Source organism: Podarcis melisellensis, assembly GCF_964234715.1.
Source record: "Podarcis melisellensis genome assembly, chromosome: 15".
Lineage (NCBI taxonomy): Eukaryota > Metazoa > Chordata > Lepidosauria > Squamata > Lacertidae > Podarcis > Podarcis melisellensis.
Genome location: NC_138532.1, coordinates 27,915,616 through 27,932,941, shown reverse-complemented (window position 1 = coordinate 27,932,941; position 17,326 = coordinate 27,915,616). Strand labels below are relative to the sequence as shown.

At 40.7% G+C, this 17,326-nt stretch overlaps 1 protein-coding gene and 1 long non-coding RNA gene across 9 annotated transcripts in view; one reads left to right on the top strand and one right to left on the bottom strand.

The window, feature by feature from the left end:
* The window catches only part of ARHGAP32 (Rho GTPase activating protein 32), a 205,491-nt gene that overhangs the window by 132,084 nt on the left and 56,081 nt on the right, over positions 1 to 17,326 (bottom strand). Inside the window, exon 1 of one of the 8 annotated variants that reach the window (XM_081889725.1) lies at positions 9,350 to 9,564. The exons of 6 other annotated variants lie outside the window; for them this stretch is intronic. In XM_081889725.1, the coding sequence (XP_081745851.1) occupies positions 9,350 to 9,462 (113 nt within the window). In that variant the 5' untranslated portion in view covers positions 9,463 to 9,564. Of the gene's footprint in view, positions 1 to 9,349; positions 9,565 to 17,326 lie in introns of those variants that run through there. One more of the 8 variants, XM_081889727.1, reaches the window with a different exon arrangement.
* On the top strand, positions 11,660 to 17,170 carry LOC309357741. Its single transcript, XR_014163218.1, has 3 exons — positions 11,660 to 11,754; positions 14,486 to 14,584; positions 16,389 to 17,170. It is a non-coding gene; the product is annotated as an uncharacterized lncRNA (long non-coding RNA).

Sequence of the window (17,326 nt, the reverse complement as noted above, 5' to 3'; positions counted from 1 at the left end):
CACCAGTGATTCTAGGTAAAGAGATGTTATTTTACATGTAGTTTCAGGACATACTGTAATAGAGTTCACTTGGCTCTTTGTTTCTTACCTGAAAATTGATTTTTTTTAAAAAATTATTATTTGGGTGGGTCAGCTCTACAATTAGTACATACATTTAGTGTCTGCATTTGTTTAACAAAGTCACAACAAAAACTAGAAATTGTTATCCAATTATACATTGTATCCCTCCCACAAAGGTACAGGGAAGTTGGGGGATGCATTTCTTCTCTGTGACAATTTACAAACACAAAAAGGGAACGATATTTAATTAAATTTATCCTGCTGTATTTCTCACCAGGTTCATTTTACAACTGCTTGTCAACTTCTCAGGTAATGCTGTTTGCCTTTGACCTGAAAAATCCCTCCTGGGTTTCCAGAAATGTGCTGTTTCCATGTGGGCCCATTATTAACCTGTATTAACAGATCATTTTCCACTAATTGTGATGTATATTAAATATCCTAAGTAAGGCCAAGACTGGATCCCACTGAACATTCTGTGTTATAATATCACTAACAGTCAAAACTAATGTGTACCAAAAAGACTTATTTTTATCAAACTGCCTTGTTTAAGTATCTTCAGCCTCTGGCTTTTTATTTGAAACAGACGGCTTGGCGCCTTTTCAAATTTCACTCTTCAGCCTGCTCTTTTGTCAAATCAACATCACATTTCTGCCTCCACTCCCCAATTTTTCTTTACCTTCTTGAGTACACCACCGCCACATTTTTTTTCTTAGATTATCAAACTGTCATCCGTATTATTCTGCAAAAACTGTTTTAGTTTATATTTCTTGCTATCTTCTCCCTGCTGAAAAAAAAAGATTGTTCCTCTGTTCCTGTTTGGCTCAATCTATCTTCAGCACTCTGATACTGTCAGTAATTCTTGTCTTACTGCATTTCTTGCAAGTTTGGGATCTTGTTCTTATCAGAACATTCACTCTTTTTTTGTAGATCTGTTCACGGCACGCCATTCTCCATTCTTTCCACTCCAGTGGAAAGTGTGTGATTCCTGGCCCTATTATTTCCATTTGTATTTTCCATTTGTACTTTTACTTAATCCCCTGGTTTCAAGTGCCATTTTTATGTTGACTATATCCCATTACATCCTTCTTCCTGCTATATCTGCATCTATTTGACCGTCTTCCATGTCCAGAATTTTAATGTGCCCATGACAGAATACTTAACCAGGTATTAGTTATACTTAAAGTATATTGTTATATTTTATTTAAACCACTTAGGTTTTATGAATAAGCTGCCTATAAATTATGTTAAATAAATAAATAAATAAAATGCTCCACTCTTTTGCTACTCTAATTCTATTACAAATTTTTTTCATTTCTGTCACTATAATGTACAGTGGTACCTCAGGTTACAAACACATCGGGTTACAAACACTTTGGGTTACAGACTCTGCTAACCCAGAAGCAGTACCTCGGGTTAAGAACTTTGCCCCAGAATGGAACAGAAATCGTGCTGCGGTGGGGAGAGGCCCCATTAGCTAAAGTGGTATCTCAGGTTAAGAACGGTTTCAGGTTAAGAATGGACCTCCAGAACAAATTAAGTTTGTAACCAGAGGTACCACTGTACATATCTAAGATTCTTATGACTTTGTCCAGATACTGCCAAAACTTTGTTTGAAGCACCTGCTATTTTACATGTTGATTGTTGTAATATTTGTTTTATCTGCCTTCCTCATTCTGACCTTCCTGCTTTTTTTCTATTTTAATTCTGCTATTCGGTACATTTTCACCCACTTTTTCATTATCAGTTCCCTCTTAATTTACCTTCTTATTTCCTGCTCATGACACTGACTTTTTTCCATCCCACACTGAATGCAAATAGAATTTCAAATTAGAGCCTGATCACACCCCTTCTATCTCCCCTTCCCCGTTTCTTGTTATTATCTCCATAATTCTGACATTCTTATTCCTCACTTCCTTGTTCAGACTCTCTTTGGCCTCTTCTTACAACAGGGGTGGGGAATCTTCTTCAACACAAGGTCTGCATTGCCCTTCTGAGCAATCTTCCAGGGGCTACATGCAGTAGATAGAGCAATTAATGTGAATTTTACCTTTGCAGAATAGTCTAGTTTCTACACACACACATCCCGCTCCAGCCTTCTATCCGAGTGGCCACTGTGAGAAAAGGATGCTCAACTGGATGGGCCATTGGTCTGATCCAGCAGACTCTTGCTATGTACATCAAGGGAAGTAAGAGCCATTATAAGAGTTCAAGCCCACATTCAAGTCAGGCAAAAAACTATTACAGAGGTTCAGGGGTATGTCACCTAGGGAAGAGGCCTGAGGGGCCACATAAGGCTCCAGCAGCCTGAGGCTGCCCATTCCTGTCTTATGAGTAAGAACTGCCAATCCCCTCATCTACACATCATGCTATTATAGTCTCCCCTTTAAACCATGTCTTAAAGGTGACTTCATCTCTCTGACCTTCCATTCCTGACAGATGTCTTTTCACCTCATGGTCAGCAATAATTTAAATTTACTTTGTGACACAGCCCTCAAATTGGTAGACCACTTCTTTATTTTTCTACTACAATATTAGCTATAATTAATATTTGCTACTACAATATTAGCTATTTTATAAATGATTATTTAAAAATATACAGAAATCACACTAGAAACAGCCCCAGTATATTTCATCATGAGAAATAGGCACAAATGCTGAGGATGGCACTGAAAATCCATTTTGGTTGTGCCATACTTGCTTACAAGCAGGCTTCAAGATTTGGTTGCCACACTCACCATGGCAACTGTGCTACAGCCCCCCAGTGCTCATTATGAGCAAATAGGCTTTCTTGCAACTATGAAACAGCAGAGGCAAGTGCAACATAGAGAGCTGCCTTATACTGTGGCAATTGGTCTATCTAGCTCAGTATTGTGTACACTAACTTAGAAGCAGCTCTCGAGGGTTTCAGGAACGGGTCTGGGGATGCAAGGGATTGAACTTGCACCTTCCATATCCAAAGCAGATGCCCTACCAATTGAGCTACAGCCCTTTCCCAAAGTTCCAAAGTGGGCAGGAAAGTTGGAGGTTGTCTATTCACTCAGAGATGGGACAGATCCTTCAAGTCACTCATGCACTGCGATTGCCTCAGAGCAGCCAAACCAGAGGGGGCTGTTTTGCTGATTGGAGGTGGGCACCTACTGTGCCTTATCTCAGTGCACCAAGCCCTCTGCCATTCTTTCCCATGAGAAAGGGTTTGGTTCATCTGTTTCTGGACAGAGGTTCTTGGGGAGGTCTTACTGGAAAGGTTGCAAAGTGGGAGCTGGTGAATACAGGCAAAAGCTATAGACATTTGTTTTTAGACATTTGTATCAAATGTACAATGTTCATTACCAATACTTGTACTGTAATATATATAGCAACTTATACTGTAAAGCATTCAAGAGTTTCAGTGGTAGTGCTGGTTGCAATGAAGCTCCTGACAATAATTGACCAAGTTGCTCTGATATCACAGTGCAGAATGCCTTATGAAATGGGGGCCATAGGCAACAATCATGAGAGGCCTGGCATCTAATCAATGAGGATGAGAAGTGGTCCACACTAGAGGACCAAGGAAAATAGATGGACAAAGGGGAAGTATCAGAGAGTGAAACAAACTGGAAATGAGAACTAGCAAAGAGGTGCAGAAATTGCCAGAAGCTACTTCAGGTCACATATTGATTTGAGATGGTCAACTTAAATCTTTGGCTGCATGCCTCTAGCTCTCTATTTTTTATTATTATAAAACTTTCCTATCCGCATATCCTGCTACCAGATCAAAATATTGCTGTCAAGAATCATGAACCAACATCAACCAATATTTAGATTCTGGCTTGGGTTCTCTTGTCATTCCCTAAATAAATTAATACTAATACTAATAATTTTATTATTTATCCCCCACCCATCTGTCTGGGTTTCCCCAGCCACTGGACTGCTTCCAGCAGAATATAAAAACATAATAAAACATCAAATGTTAAAAACTTCCCAATACAGGGCTGCCTTCAGATGTATTCTAAAAGTTGTGTAGTTTTTTATCTCCTTGACCTCTGATGGGAGGGCGCTTCACAGGGAGGGTGCTACTGCCAAAAACGCCCTCTGCCTCGTTCCCTGTAACTTCATTTCCCGTAGTGAGGGAACCGCCAGAAGATCCTCTAGACCTCAGTGTCCAAGCTGAATGAAGGGGGATGGAGGCACTTCTTCAGGTATACTGGACTGAGGCCATTTAGGGCTTTAAAGATCATTACCAGCACATTGAATTGTGCTCAGAAACATACTGGGAGCCAGTGAAGATCCATTGAAACAGGTGTTATTTGGTCCCAACAGCCACTCTCAGTCACCAGTCTAGCTGCCACATTCTGGATTAGTTGTAGTTTCAGGGTCACCTTCAAAGTAGCCCCATGTAGAGCTCATTGCAGTAGTCCAAGCGGGAGATAACCAGAGCATGTACCACTCTGGTGAGACAGTCTGCAGGCAGGTAGGGTCTCAGCCAGTGTGCCAGATGGAGTTGGTAGACAGGTGCCCTGGATACAGAACTGACCTGTGCCTCCATGGATAGCTGTGAGTCCAAAATGACTCCTAGACTGTGCACATGGTCCTTCAGGGGCACATTTGCCCCATTCAGGATCAGGGAGTCCCCCACACCACCCACCCCCTGTCCCCACAATCCATCCTTCAACTGCCCTCAGACACTCACACTAAAACTGGTATATCAACTATGCTATGCTGCCCAGAAATCTTATGAAGAATATGGATATGGGTCACAAATTAACAGAAAATATTTTAAATAGCTCAGATCCAAATTAAACATTATGTGTCACTCTACAAAAGTAATTTAAAAATGAACTCTGAATTAATTTATACATGTTGAGCGCTTATTTGCAGCCTCTTTAAATTGCATTCATGACCTTCTCTGAAATAAACTGAGGTCCTTCTTTTCCATGTAAACAACCAACCATGGATGAAAGTGACTTTTGAGGTCAAGCATTATAAATATGACACAGCAGGTTGTGCATTATTGTAGTAAATTCTGAATATTTTATGCTTTGCCAGCCAAATGGCACAAACGTTTAACATTCTATCCTGCCCTTCCTTCTGAATTTCTGAGTATGTGCAGTCTGATCTATGTGACTGCAAGCTAGTGGGCTGTGTCCAATGACAACTCAGAGTAGACCCACTGAAACCAAGAGAGCTAAATTAGCAATCTCTATTAATTTCAAGAGGTCCACTTTGAATACAACTAGCACTGGATACACTCCAATATGTTTATTAGATTTTAGGAACCAGTTAGTATTAATGAGGAAATCACAAAATGGTTAACTATTTAAGTAATTTTAAATAGTTTCCCACTGGCCATTTAAATGACAGCCTACCCCACTTACAATGTATTTTCCTGGAAGGCCACACCATGCACATCAAAGCACACTGGAGCTCACAGCCTCACCCTTCTTTTGAAATCTTTCCCATCCTGCTCTCCTTTCCCATTTCTCAATCCACACCATGCCCTTGCTTGAACTGCTTTATCATGTCTGATCTTGCCTGCTCCACACTGTAAGCTCTGCCAAGCAGGGGAAACTGCCTACTGTATTCTGCAAACTTTGTCTGTCATGGAAATCATTAAATAATAATTAGAGAATCTAAGTCAGATAGTAAATCAAGTCCAAATAGCTTTTATTTACAATTTTGAAAGGAATGAACAAAAAGAGCAGCTTTAAGATCAAGCACTTTAATTACAAGCTCTTTAACTGACTTGTGGAATTCACTACTGCAGGATATGATTAAGTCAACTAGATTCCTTGTGTCTTTAAAAATGATGTGTGACACAACAAACAAAGCTGATTATGCACTAGCTAGAATAAAAGTAAAAGGTCTAATAATCCTTGTGGTTTGGGGGCTCTACAAGCATTTGCATTTCAGTGACAATATACACTACTATCTCCTTAACTACCTTTCACAGCTGAGGTGTCTTAGTACGTCATAGTTTGATGTGAGAAAACAAGGTTCATGTCCAAACCTCACCTGTACACTCTATATCAGGTATGGCCGACCATTTGAGACCCAGGATGCACTTTTAACCCAAACATTGATTTGGGGACCAAATTTTTAACCTTCTACCATATATCTGCACAGCAGTAGTGTTTGTGTTGCAACCCACTTTGAATCAGACCATGACCCGCTAATGGGTCCCTTTCCACCAGGTGCAGATCAGTGCATTAGATGGCTTTATCCATCTCTCTCTAGCCTTTAACTACTACTTTACAAAATGGGAATAATAGTAACCCTACCTTGCTGGCGTGTTACAAGAATGAATAAAAATAAAAGATTGACACTCTCCAGGAGCCCTTATAATTGGATGGTCCAAGTAGGCCAAAGTCTTATATACTGTGATGTGGAAACCAGCTCATAGTATGCAAGTTTTCTAAATTAAATTCCCAAAATACTAACAGTATTAAAGTATTTCCCCCCTGTGGTTTATTAAATGCCTGTTAAAGAGGTATAGATGGTAAAGGTAAAGGTACCCCTGACCGTTAGGTCCAGTCGTGAGTGACTCTGGGGTTGTGGCGCTCATCTTGCTCTATAAGCTGAGGGAGCCGGCGTTTGTCCTCAGACAGCTTCCGGATCATGTGGCCAGCATGACTAAGCCCCTTCTGGCGAACCAGAGCAGCACACGGAAACACTGTTTACCTTCCCGCCGGAGTGGTACCTATTTATCTACTTGCACTTTGACGTGCTTTCGAACTGCTAGGTGGGCAGGAGCCGGGACTGAACAACGGGAGCTCACCCCATTGCAGGGATTCGAACCGCCAACCTTCTGATCGGCAAGACCTAGGCTCTGTGGTTTAGACCACAGTGCCACCCGCATCCCTCCAAATACTGCCTTTGGGTAAATGGCATGGCTATAACCTGTTCCGAGGGACACAGGTGGCGCTGTGGGTTAAAGCCTCAGCGCCTAGGACTTGCCGATCGAAAGGTCAGCGGTTCGAATCCCTGCTGCGGGGTGCGCTCCCGCTGCTCGGTCCCAGCGCCTGCCAACCTAGCAGTTCGAAAGCACCTCCGGGTGCAAGTAGATAAATAGGGACCGCTTACCAGCGGGAAGGTAAACGGCGTTTCCGTGTGCAGCTCTGGCTCGCCAGAGCAGCGATGTCACACTGGCCATGTGACCCGGAAGTGTCTCCGGACAGCGCGGGCCCCTGGCCTCTTAAGTGAGATGGGCGCACAACCCCAGAGTCTGGCAAGACTGGCCCGTACGGGCAGGGGTACCTTTACCTTTACCTTTACCTTTTATAACCTGTTCCAAGACAGAATAAATTGCATCCCATACTTGCAAGAGCTCAACTTCAGAGCTCACAGCATTGGACTTTTCCATCTATGCTCAGGTCACTGAAAATCTGTAAACTGTAATATCTCAGTTGATCAACAAAACTCTAATAATTGATTACAGTTTGCAGCTAACTGAAAGAAAATTTATTCACTCTAACACTTTAATCTTATTTAGGAGTTTTAAAATGCTGAGATCTACTTTTGGCAATTATTAGAGTAAGTGTTGCCATCACACACCTCTGAAGCAGTATAGAAGGCCAGAGAAGTAAAGGGAATTGGGAGTGAAGGACATACTTGCATATATGCAGTGCATGGGGGGTGGGGAAGAGAGAGAAAGAAAGAAACACACTAAATACCATATTTCTTTTACCAATAAAAGAATGCCATCTTTATTCTTCATATCATTACCAGCTTATGTATACTTGGGTGGCAATTTGCACAGTAAACACAGATATTTGAACTCCAGGTGGTTTTCATTCACAGAAGCCCTTCATTCTTACTTGCGTAAGAGCAAAGAGTTTTAGAATATCAGTGTTCATTCAAGAGCACAAGCATACGGGCACTGGGAAACGTTTTGATTCATATGTTTTCTAAGAACAGCAGTAAATGAAACACTGTAAAACAGGGCCAGGCCAGCCATTAGGCAAGTTTAAGTAATTACTTCAGGCAGCAGATTGGGGAGGGACAACATCAGCAGTTATTTCTCATACCCACCCCCCTGCCACCAGTATTCTATTCTGTTGGGCAGCTTGTCCCAGGCCCCACTTAACTGTCTTGCTGTACACAGGGAATGGGGAGGGCTGTCTTATCACCAGTTCAGATTCAGCTGGCAATCCAGTCAGCTTCTGTATATGGAATGAAAAGGGGCACAATTCTGATATGCGCCTCAGATAGCAAAACGTCTTGGGCCAGCCCTACCTGTAAGAGAGCCAGGAGGGGAAATCTACTCCAAGCTTACCCACCCGACCCACTAGAAAAAGTCTCTAGGGAAACTACTCTGGACCATTTAAATTCATTAGCTAGCTACTGAGTCCTTCAGGTGGGTGGAGTCCCCATGGTGAAATACCTGAACTTTGTATATCTGCATATAAACTGAAATAGGAGACCTTGGAACCACCTACTTCCTGCTCATAAATAACTGTAGGTCTTGCAAGACAACCATATATTTTTTTAAAAAATCATAAAGGTAGGAGGTTGCAGTTGTTGCCATTAAGGTAAGTTTTCAGTATTAATGACAACTCTACTCCATAAAAATTATGTCATCTTTGCCTAGAAGAACATCCCAACTGAAATTAAATAACAGGATTATTTTAGATCAACTGCAATATAAATCTGAGGGCAAGGTAATGGAAACGATTTGCCCTAAAGTTATCAGCACTAATTCATTCCACAAGAATTTTTACTAAACAACCAGGACTCAAACTAGCTTTTAAGAACTACAGTATTAAATTTAGTCTGCAGTCTATATATATACATATATATATATTGCAGATGCAAACACTGAACAATTCCTTGTAATTCAGCTCATAAGAATTGTATTTAATCCAATTTAGCAAAATTCTGTGTGTCATATTATGTGTATTTTAGACATAACATTGCAGTATTACTCTAAACAGACAACAAATAGTTAAACATCACCACAAAAATTAAAATGGGGGGAGGACAGAAAGCCATGATTATACTATGCCTACTTTTTAATATGACTATATACTGTAATTAAATAAAGGTGTCTGAAGGACAATTGTTTTGTTCCATCCCAATAACTTCCTCCTATATGTATCAAAAGGAATCTGCATTTATGAAATAATTACATGATTATTAATATTGTGGTTTGTAGTTTATTACCGAATTATTGGCTTAAATAAAACATGGAACAAACATTTTTCCTTAGAAACAGTTAGCATATCTGATGTTTGTTTGTTTGTTTGAAATGAGACGTGAATTTAAACATCCCTCAAAAAGCCCTTTCTCTGGGTGATTTATTGATAGTACTGACCTTTTGGATTCATCAAGATTGCCTTCAGTCCTTATCGCCCCTGCAGTAGAAGCTGCTGAATAGATATTGGTAAAAGCAGCAGCAGCGGCAGCTGCTCCAATCCCTCCCTCCATGTTGCACACACAAGCACAGACTGCAGAAGCAGAGAGAGGAGGCAAAGGCACAAGAATCCAAGGAGGAAAGGGCTAAGGACCAAAAGTTGCTTCTTTTCTTCCCCCCACCTGCCCAATAATACAACAGACAGGCTGCTTTCCCCCTCTGTTAGGTTCAAAAATGCTAGCAATTAACAGAACCTCCTCAAACAATTTCTGGTAATAATTCTATCAGAGAACAAAAAAACATAACAACCCAGATTGCAAACACCAGGTTTCTATTCTTTCTTCATTCAGTGGTTCACATTTTCTTCAGGCTGCTACAGGCATTTCAACTGTAACCCTTTCCAAGCTGAGGCACAGAGAGTTTGTTTTCTGTGTTGTAAAATGACACCGTAGGAATAGGCATTCATCTGGTGCGGACCTTTCCTGTGGCTAGCTGCAGATTGTGTCTAATTAGAATAAGACATTTAGAATTGAATTTGCACACAGCTCGCAACCTAACCTTGAGTAGGTCACTTAATCTCTTTGAAATTCAGCTCTTCCCCTATAAAGGTTTGACGCTGCACTGGAAAGACTATTAATATTTATGATGCACTCCGACACCTTCGTGTTTATGCCACTTTTTGAATTTGCTGCAGTGTATAAAACTTGGGTTGCGAGCTTTAATTGATGAATCAACATAAGCTATAGGAGGTGATGGACTTCAAAACAACTTGCAGCCCACAGACTGTAAGGTACAAAAAGATGTGTGTAAGATGTGGTAATAGAAGGATACGAATCTTAGATGCCCCTCTTAAGGATGAAGATGTGAGCATTCAGTAAGTTCTGTTATAGTTGTTTGTACAATATATGTACGCTGCCTTTCTGCCCTAGTTGGCATTTAAACTGGTTTAACAGATTTCAAACACAGTATTGTCGTAAAAACTTAAAAAGCAATAAAATAAAATGCAGGCCCCTCAACAGGGGCAGGGAGTTCACATGATCAGTTGGCCTGGAATTGTGATTCCCATAGCACTTCTGCATATTAAATATTAAATGTGTAGTAACAATTATAACCCATTAACATGGTTAATAAATGGTGAATATTAAGACCACGAAAATGAAAGAGTAGCCTGATAGATCAGGCCAATGGCCCTTCTAGTCTACAGTGGCCAACCAGATGCATGTAGGAAACCAGCAAGCAGAATTCCAGCACAAGAGCACTATCGCCTCCCACAATTTCCAGCAACTGGTATTCAGAAGCATTGCTGCCTCCAACTGTGAAGGTAGAGTGTAGCCATCGTAACTAGTAGCTATTGATAATCCTCTCCTCCATGAATTTGTCTGATCCTCTTTTCAAGCCATCCAAGGTGGCCATCACCGCCTCCTGCAGAAGCGAGTTCCATAGTTTGACAATGTGCTGCATGAAGAACTTTCTTTCATCTGTCCTGAAACTTCCAACTTCCAGCTTCAATGGAGGGAGGAAAACTTCTCACTATTTGCTTTCTTCATGTATTTCGTGCATAACTTTATAAACTTCTATCCTATCACCTCTCACTTGCTTCTTTTTCTAAACTAAGGATTCCCAAACGCTGCAACCTTTCTTCATAGGGGAGTCGTTCCACCCCCATTATGAGGGAGAAAAAAATACAACCTACTGGAAGTTTCACCTTGGAAGTTTGTGAAAGTGTTATAGGGAGGGCAAGGGTCATCAAGCACATAGATCTTGGTCAGTATAACAGCCAGGTGAGCTTCACCATTTGTTCATGTTGTACAACAGTTTTTAGGCTGACAGAAACTTTTTTACACAGCTACACAATGTACTAAGCAGTCAACATTATGTATGTTGTGTAATATTGCTCGAATAGACCACAAAGCTCTAGCAAGAAAAATGTTATGAGCCCAAAGGCCAGAATATTTTAATTCTAGACACTCTCATATTAGAAAATACCTACCTAGTTTTATAAGAAAGGAGTTTACTGCAAACCTGTTTCCCTTACAGCCACTTATTGCAGGAAGAAGCTGTAATCACGTGGAAGTTTGCCAATCACCCCAGGATACAAGCTTTCCCACTGAATCAATGGGGCCTTTGCACAAGTAATTTTGCATAGAATTGTGTATTTAAGGTGAAAGGCCCATCAATTTTGACTATTAATCCAACATATGTTTCCCAAAGAATATTTGCCGTATGATCTAGCCAGACGCTATGACTAAAGATGTTACTTTCACAGGTGTGTATTTGGCATTCTGAAAACGCCCTTCAAATGCAAGCACAATCTCTTGGACAACTCTATCCTCAATCACCTGGGTTACAGTTGTTCTTTGAGACAGGTATGCTTGATGCAACATCTTCAAATCAGAACTCTTCTTTTAAGTTTATAAACAGGTGCTTCAACAACTGTACCCTGTATTATTGTCTTCTTGCTGTCTATCTTGTATCTAGATAATCTGGAAAATATCCTTTATGTCCCAGACAGCAACTCCCCAAACCTTAGCAACAAGATATCTTACTTTTTGCTGATGGCACATTGTTGTCACTTAATTTTGGACCTGGTTTTAAAAGGCTTTTGGTCATGTTTAAAACTGCTTACAAACAAATCATCTGCACCTAGGACCATGGCCAAACAAACCAGTATCAGGAAATAAGCAACGAACCACAATCTCTGAAGAGCAAAGCAAGAGCACCTGAGCTATATGCACCAGCATGCAGCTCATGAACAGTATGATTTAGCTAACCACACATAATGGCTTAGCACTGAATACAAATAAGGCAATACTAGGTTTCACAGGATAGCGACCATTTACATTTCAGCCTAAGTTGGCAGGAGTATATAAAAGACATAGCACCAAATCAAATGGTTTGCTTTAGTCAGTTGAGAGGTCAAGATACCTGGAGGACTAGATCTCCAGATTTTTAGATAGTGGCACTCAAAATGAGTTGCAGGATAGATGAAACAGACTACAGATTTCAACAAAAGCAAGTCCATGATATTAGCATAGTAATAGATGCTCTTATGCAAGATCATGTAGAATTCTAGGTCTTCTCAATAGCCATTTCTGGGAAATTCCCAAAGGAACTTCATCACTTTTCATTTGAGGAGACGCTTATAGAAGCCTCAAAGTAGGTCAAGATTAGTTCTGCATCCTAAATTCAAACAATGAACAAAAACTTGCAGAATGCTATTCAAGCATTCTTCTTGGTGGCAGATGAAGAAAGGGTGGACTGAATGTTTACACAAAAGAAATAGGTAACAATCCTTGTTAGGGGTCTGTAAAGCACATTATTTTAATACTTGGTTCACCCCAGTCAGTATCAAGTAGAATCTGTATAGCAGACTACTGCCAATATTATTATCATAAATGATAAGAGATTTTTTCCCTTGCCCAGGCAACAGAAGTTAGGAAACACAACAGCTCAAGAAATCTGTCATATACAGTGGTACCTTGGTTTTTGAACAGAATGCGGAGTGTGTTCGACTCCCAGAACCGTTTGAAAACCAAAGCGCAGCTTCCGATTGGCTACAGGAGCTTCCTGCAGTCAATCAGAAGCCACAGTGGACGTTCAACTTCTGAAAATCATTCAAAAACCAGAACACTCACTTCTGGGTTTTGATCATTCGGGAGCCAATTTGATCGGGAGCCAAGAAGTTCAGCTTCCAAGGTACAACTTACTAGTATATTTAGCAGCAGTAACAACACACTGAAAGAGTCTCTTGGTGTTGATTTCTCTAGAAATCATACAGAAACTTGTGGAGGCAGAGCCAGTGGTGTGCTGCAAATATGCACAGCTACACCCTATACTGGAAGTGTATACTCTAAGTGCTACTTGGAACTCAACCACTGGGGGAAATCAAAAGCTACTACCTCATTAAGTCCCACCTCATCAAGCAAGTAGCAGCAGCTGCTGCAAATGATGGGCATGTGAGCTGGTAGCAGTAAACAGAGGGTGGAGAGAGAAGAGGTAACTGCAGTAGTGAAAAGAGTGCAGCTGTTGCTGCCCAATTCTTCAACTGGGACCAGCAAACAAGAGGTGACAACCTATGCCAGAGGTTACGTGTCCTTAGGACTAGCAGGTAATACTCAATTACTACATAGGGGTTACCATTTCTCCCCAGCAAAGTTTTTTGTGCTGCCATCACAGGGATGATGAACCTCTGGCCCTCTGGGTGTTGTTGGAATACAATTCCTATAACACCAACCATCAACCATGCTGGCTGGCGCTTCTGAACACAGTGTAGCTTATTATATGCAAACATGCACAGCATCAGGCTGCATCCTCCTTATCGTGGTTCTTAATCGTTTTTATTGTCTGAATCACAACTAACATTTATTAGATTTCTTTCCCACCCTTCACCACGAGGTCCCAGGACGTTTACAGCAATTTAAAAATGCAATATTAAAATAAGTTAGAATTGTCATCATCGCCCTTGAGCCAGTGCCACTAACTGGACTCATCTACTTCAGCCACGACTGGGCTAGGCGAGCTGGGTAGCACTTCCAGAGACCACCTTCTGCACAGGAACAGGTCGAAGTGCTGTGGACTCACAGCTTAGAGTTGTGAGCACCGGATTCACTCCAACAAGAAGATAGTCGTTGCACAGCAGAGTACAGCAGAGTCTAGCAGAGTATAAACAACTCGGAGAGCAGCTCTGTAGAATATCTTCTTTATTCTATCTACAACTATTATACAACTATATACATAGCTAAATGAGGTCTAAATGAAAATGAATGCTGAACTGCACTGAGTGTCTGCAGCTGCTCTTAGCAGCAACCTTATCTATACACACGATCTCTAACACTCAGTCTCTCTCTCCCCCCCCCCCCACACTGACTGACTGACTCTTTGATGTGGTGCTGGAGCAGAATAAGTAGAGAGCAGAACACTGCCCCTCCTCTCTGGAGAATCAGCAGACTCATCAGGAGATTCTTGGATATGGGAGGGGTGAAATCTCCTCAAGAATATGGTTAAATACTAGGAATGCATAGAGTGTGTTCACCCATTGTTAAAGATGCACATTCAAAATAACTTAATACTATTTAACTCTTGCACTCTACTTTCAAGTTTTCAGACTGCTTCATATGCATCATCTAGTAGCAATTCTGTTAACTGAGGCTGGGGGGAATCTCTTGTCTAAGACTACCAAGAGACTTCATAACACAGGTGAGACTCAAACTAGGAACTTCCCAATTTGTAGCTTAGCTATTAAGATACACAAGCTCGCCTAATGTGGGATTTCTCACATTCCTTTAACCACCCAATCATATTTTCAGATGGTAGTTACATATGGGAAGAGAGCAGATTTCACCCACCCATTCAATGCAAGTTTATAATGTGATCAGTGATTCATATTAATAATCAATGATCCATATTTGTGTTTGCATAACTCAAGGTTGTGGGAGCATTAATGTTGGCAGCAGTGGTTCACAGGTTACAATTGTCTCATGTATGAAGAGGTAACAAGATAGAAAATAGGAGGGGCTTTGAACTCTGTTCTGTTGCACTGTCCAGCACATGCCAAGTTACTTGGGGTGGGGAAGAGTTGAAACACAAAGTGTTACTTAGGGTGACAAAAATACCTTGAGCTGAGCCTGGAGATGTACCCTCATTGTCTGACTTCCTGGACATCTGTTCCTCCAACTTTATCATTTTCCAGGGGGGAAAGATAGAAGAAAGGGGTTGTGGCATCTGTATTTGGCAGGCAGGAATGAACAGGTGTTTCTTTTAGTACTATCTTTAATACAGTTGAAATTTTAACTAATATTTTTAAAATGTTGCCTTCCTTAATCATTTGGGGCATGGATCCAAAATATAATAGTGGCTGCTGCACGATGGGCTTGTCTACAAATATATTTTTAACACACCCATAATCACTGAAATTGGGGTGCCAAGACTAAAAAGCATTTTGCAAGCAATGAAAATACCTTGCATAAGAAGAGTAAGGAAAACACTCTTGAGTACTGCCAAGTACAACTTGCATCAATTATTTAGCTTTCATGGGGTTTACTCTAAAAATAAACATGGGGGGATGAGAACTTCCAATAAAAACTATTTGCATTAGTGAGATTTTCTTCAGGTCTGTAGGATTCTAAAGCAAATTCCCTGATCACCAAAAGAGATTATAGGCATATCATCATTCTTCTCCAAAAAAATTAAAATAAAAGGTAGCTTTGCTACTGATGTCTGCAGGAAATAGACTTTAAAAATTTGTCACAGATGGCAACTATAAAAGGGTTGCAGTTCCAAAGCAGGACTACTCTTGCACTGTATTTTGTTATAAAGGGACAACCCTGAGATGGAAAAGGCAGAGGGTCCGTTGATACTACTTATTCTTTAACAGGATGTTAGCCTTAGTTGACTAAACAGCAATACATGATTAGTAACAAAACGAAAGAGCACCAAATCATGATGGCATGAACACTCAATTAGAAGTTCTGATAGAAATAAGCCAATTTTTGTGGTTTTTCCAGGAAAAGGATAGATCTAAGGGTGTTTTGACACTTCATTAAATCTAAAAATGTACTCTTACCTGATTTCAACACAGTCACAAACAATAGCACCATGTTTAAGAACTCATTTCACACCCATCTTCTGTGTTATACAGCCATGTTTGCTTAACAGACAGACAAACTCAGCTGGTTGGGCAAACCCTTGAGATCACCACATAGATTAAAATCCTTAATTCAGATGGGAAGGAAGATTGGGGATCATGTATACAAAACTCAGCAGTATATAAATATTGAGAGCAATACATGTCCCTATATCTGGGGTTCCCAATTGCCATCACAGTAGATCAGACACTCCCATTAGCACTTGTCAAGGTCTCCTACACTTTCCAATCTTTAATATATATTTTTTCCAACAAAAATGAGGTTGCATTTTTTTGGCAGTGGGGGGTGTTGCTCATTTTGGGTAGCTGACCTGCTTTTTTGTCTATGTCTTTTTTATTTGTGGGTATGCACTGGAGGGTTCTGAGCATCACCAGTATTTGTGAAATTGCTTTTTTATGATGCCAAGAACACTTCTTTGATCTCCAAGGCCAAAAAGACTAGGGACTGCTGACCTACACAGATTTCCAAGCCAATATCGAAAAAGCTGTGGTGAAACACAAGGCTCAACTGAATGGATGAGCCGCAGTAGCAGAACAGTTTGGGAACTGTGGGTTTTTTTTGTGTGCAAAGGGTTTTACTCCCAAGTAAGTTTACATATGACTGCAGCCTTAATATGGTTAATTTCAGTGCCACATTTCTAAAGCAACAGATCTCTGGACTCCATCTACTGTGGAAGTCATACCCTCCAGGCTTGGGTGTTCTTCTTAAACTAGGAGTGGCCCTATTGCCAGTGTTCAAAGACATACAGAATCATAGAATTGTTTTTATGATGTCATATGGTCTAGGAATGAACCCTAACATTGGAAACAAGTTCGGGGATAAGGCCAAGCCCAAGTTATTATCAGAATAGTTTAGTAGCTGAGCTGTGACTAGTGGCCACCTTAACAATTTCAGCTGCCCGCCCCCTGCTCCTGAACTCCCTGTTTAAGCCTCAAAGTCAAACTCCAAAATGAAAACAGTGAAAATGCTAAGCAAGTGTTAGCAATATATTCAACACCCCTCCCTTCCAAGACAGATGATGCATGTTTCCAGTTCTCTGGTCTTGCAGCATAAGAATTATACCTACAGCATTACTCACAATAAAAGGTTTTTGTCATCATCAGACGCCTGAGTCATCAATCACCTTCATAGGTTATTTACTGCTTTGCAGTGTTTGACCTCAATGGCAATTATTTCCTCGAAGGAGCCATATGTACCAATTCTTACACAGAATTCAGAGCACAGGAAAATAAACTTCTTTCCTTTTAAAAAAGCCGCCACATTTTCAGTGACAAAGTCTGCATTTCCGTAACAA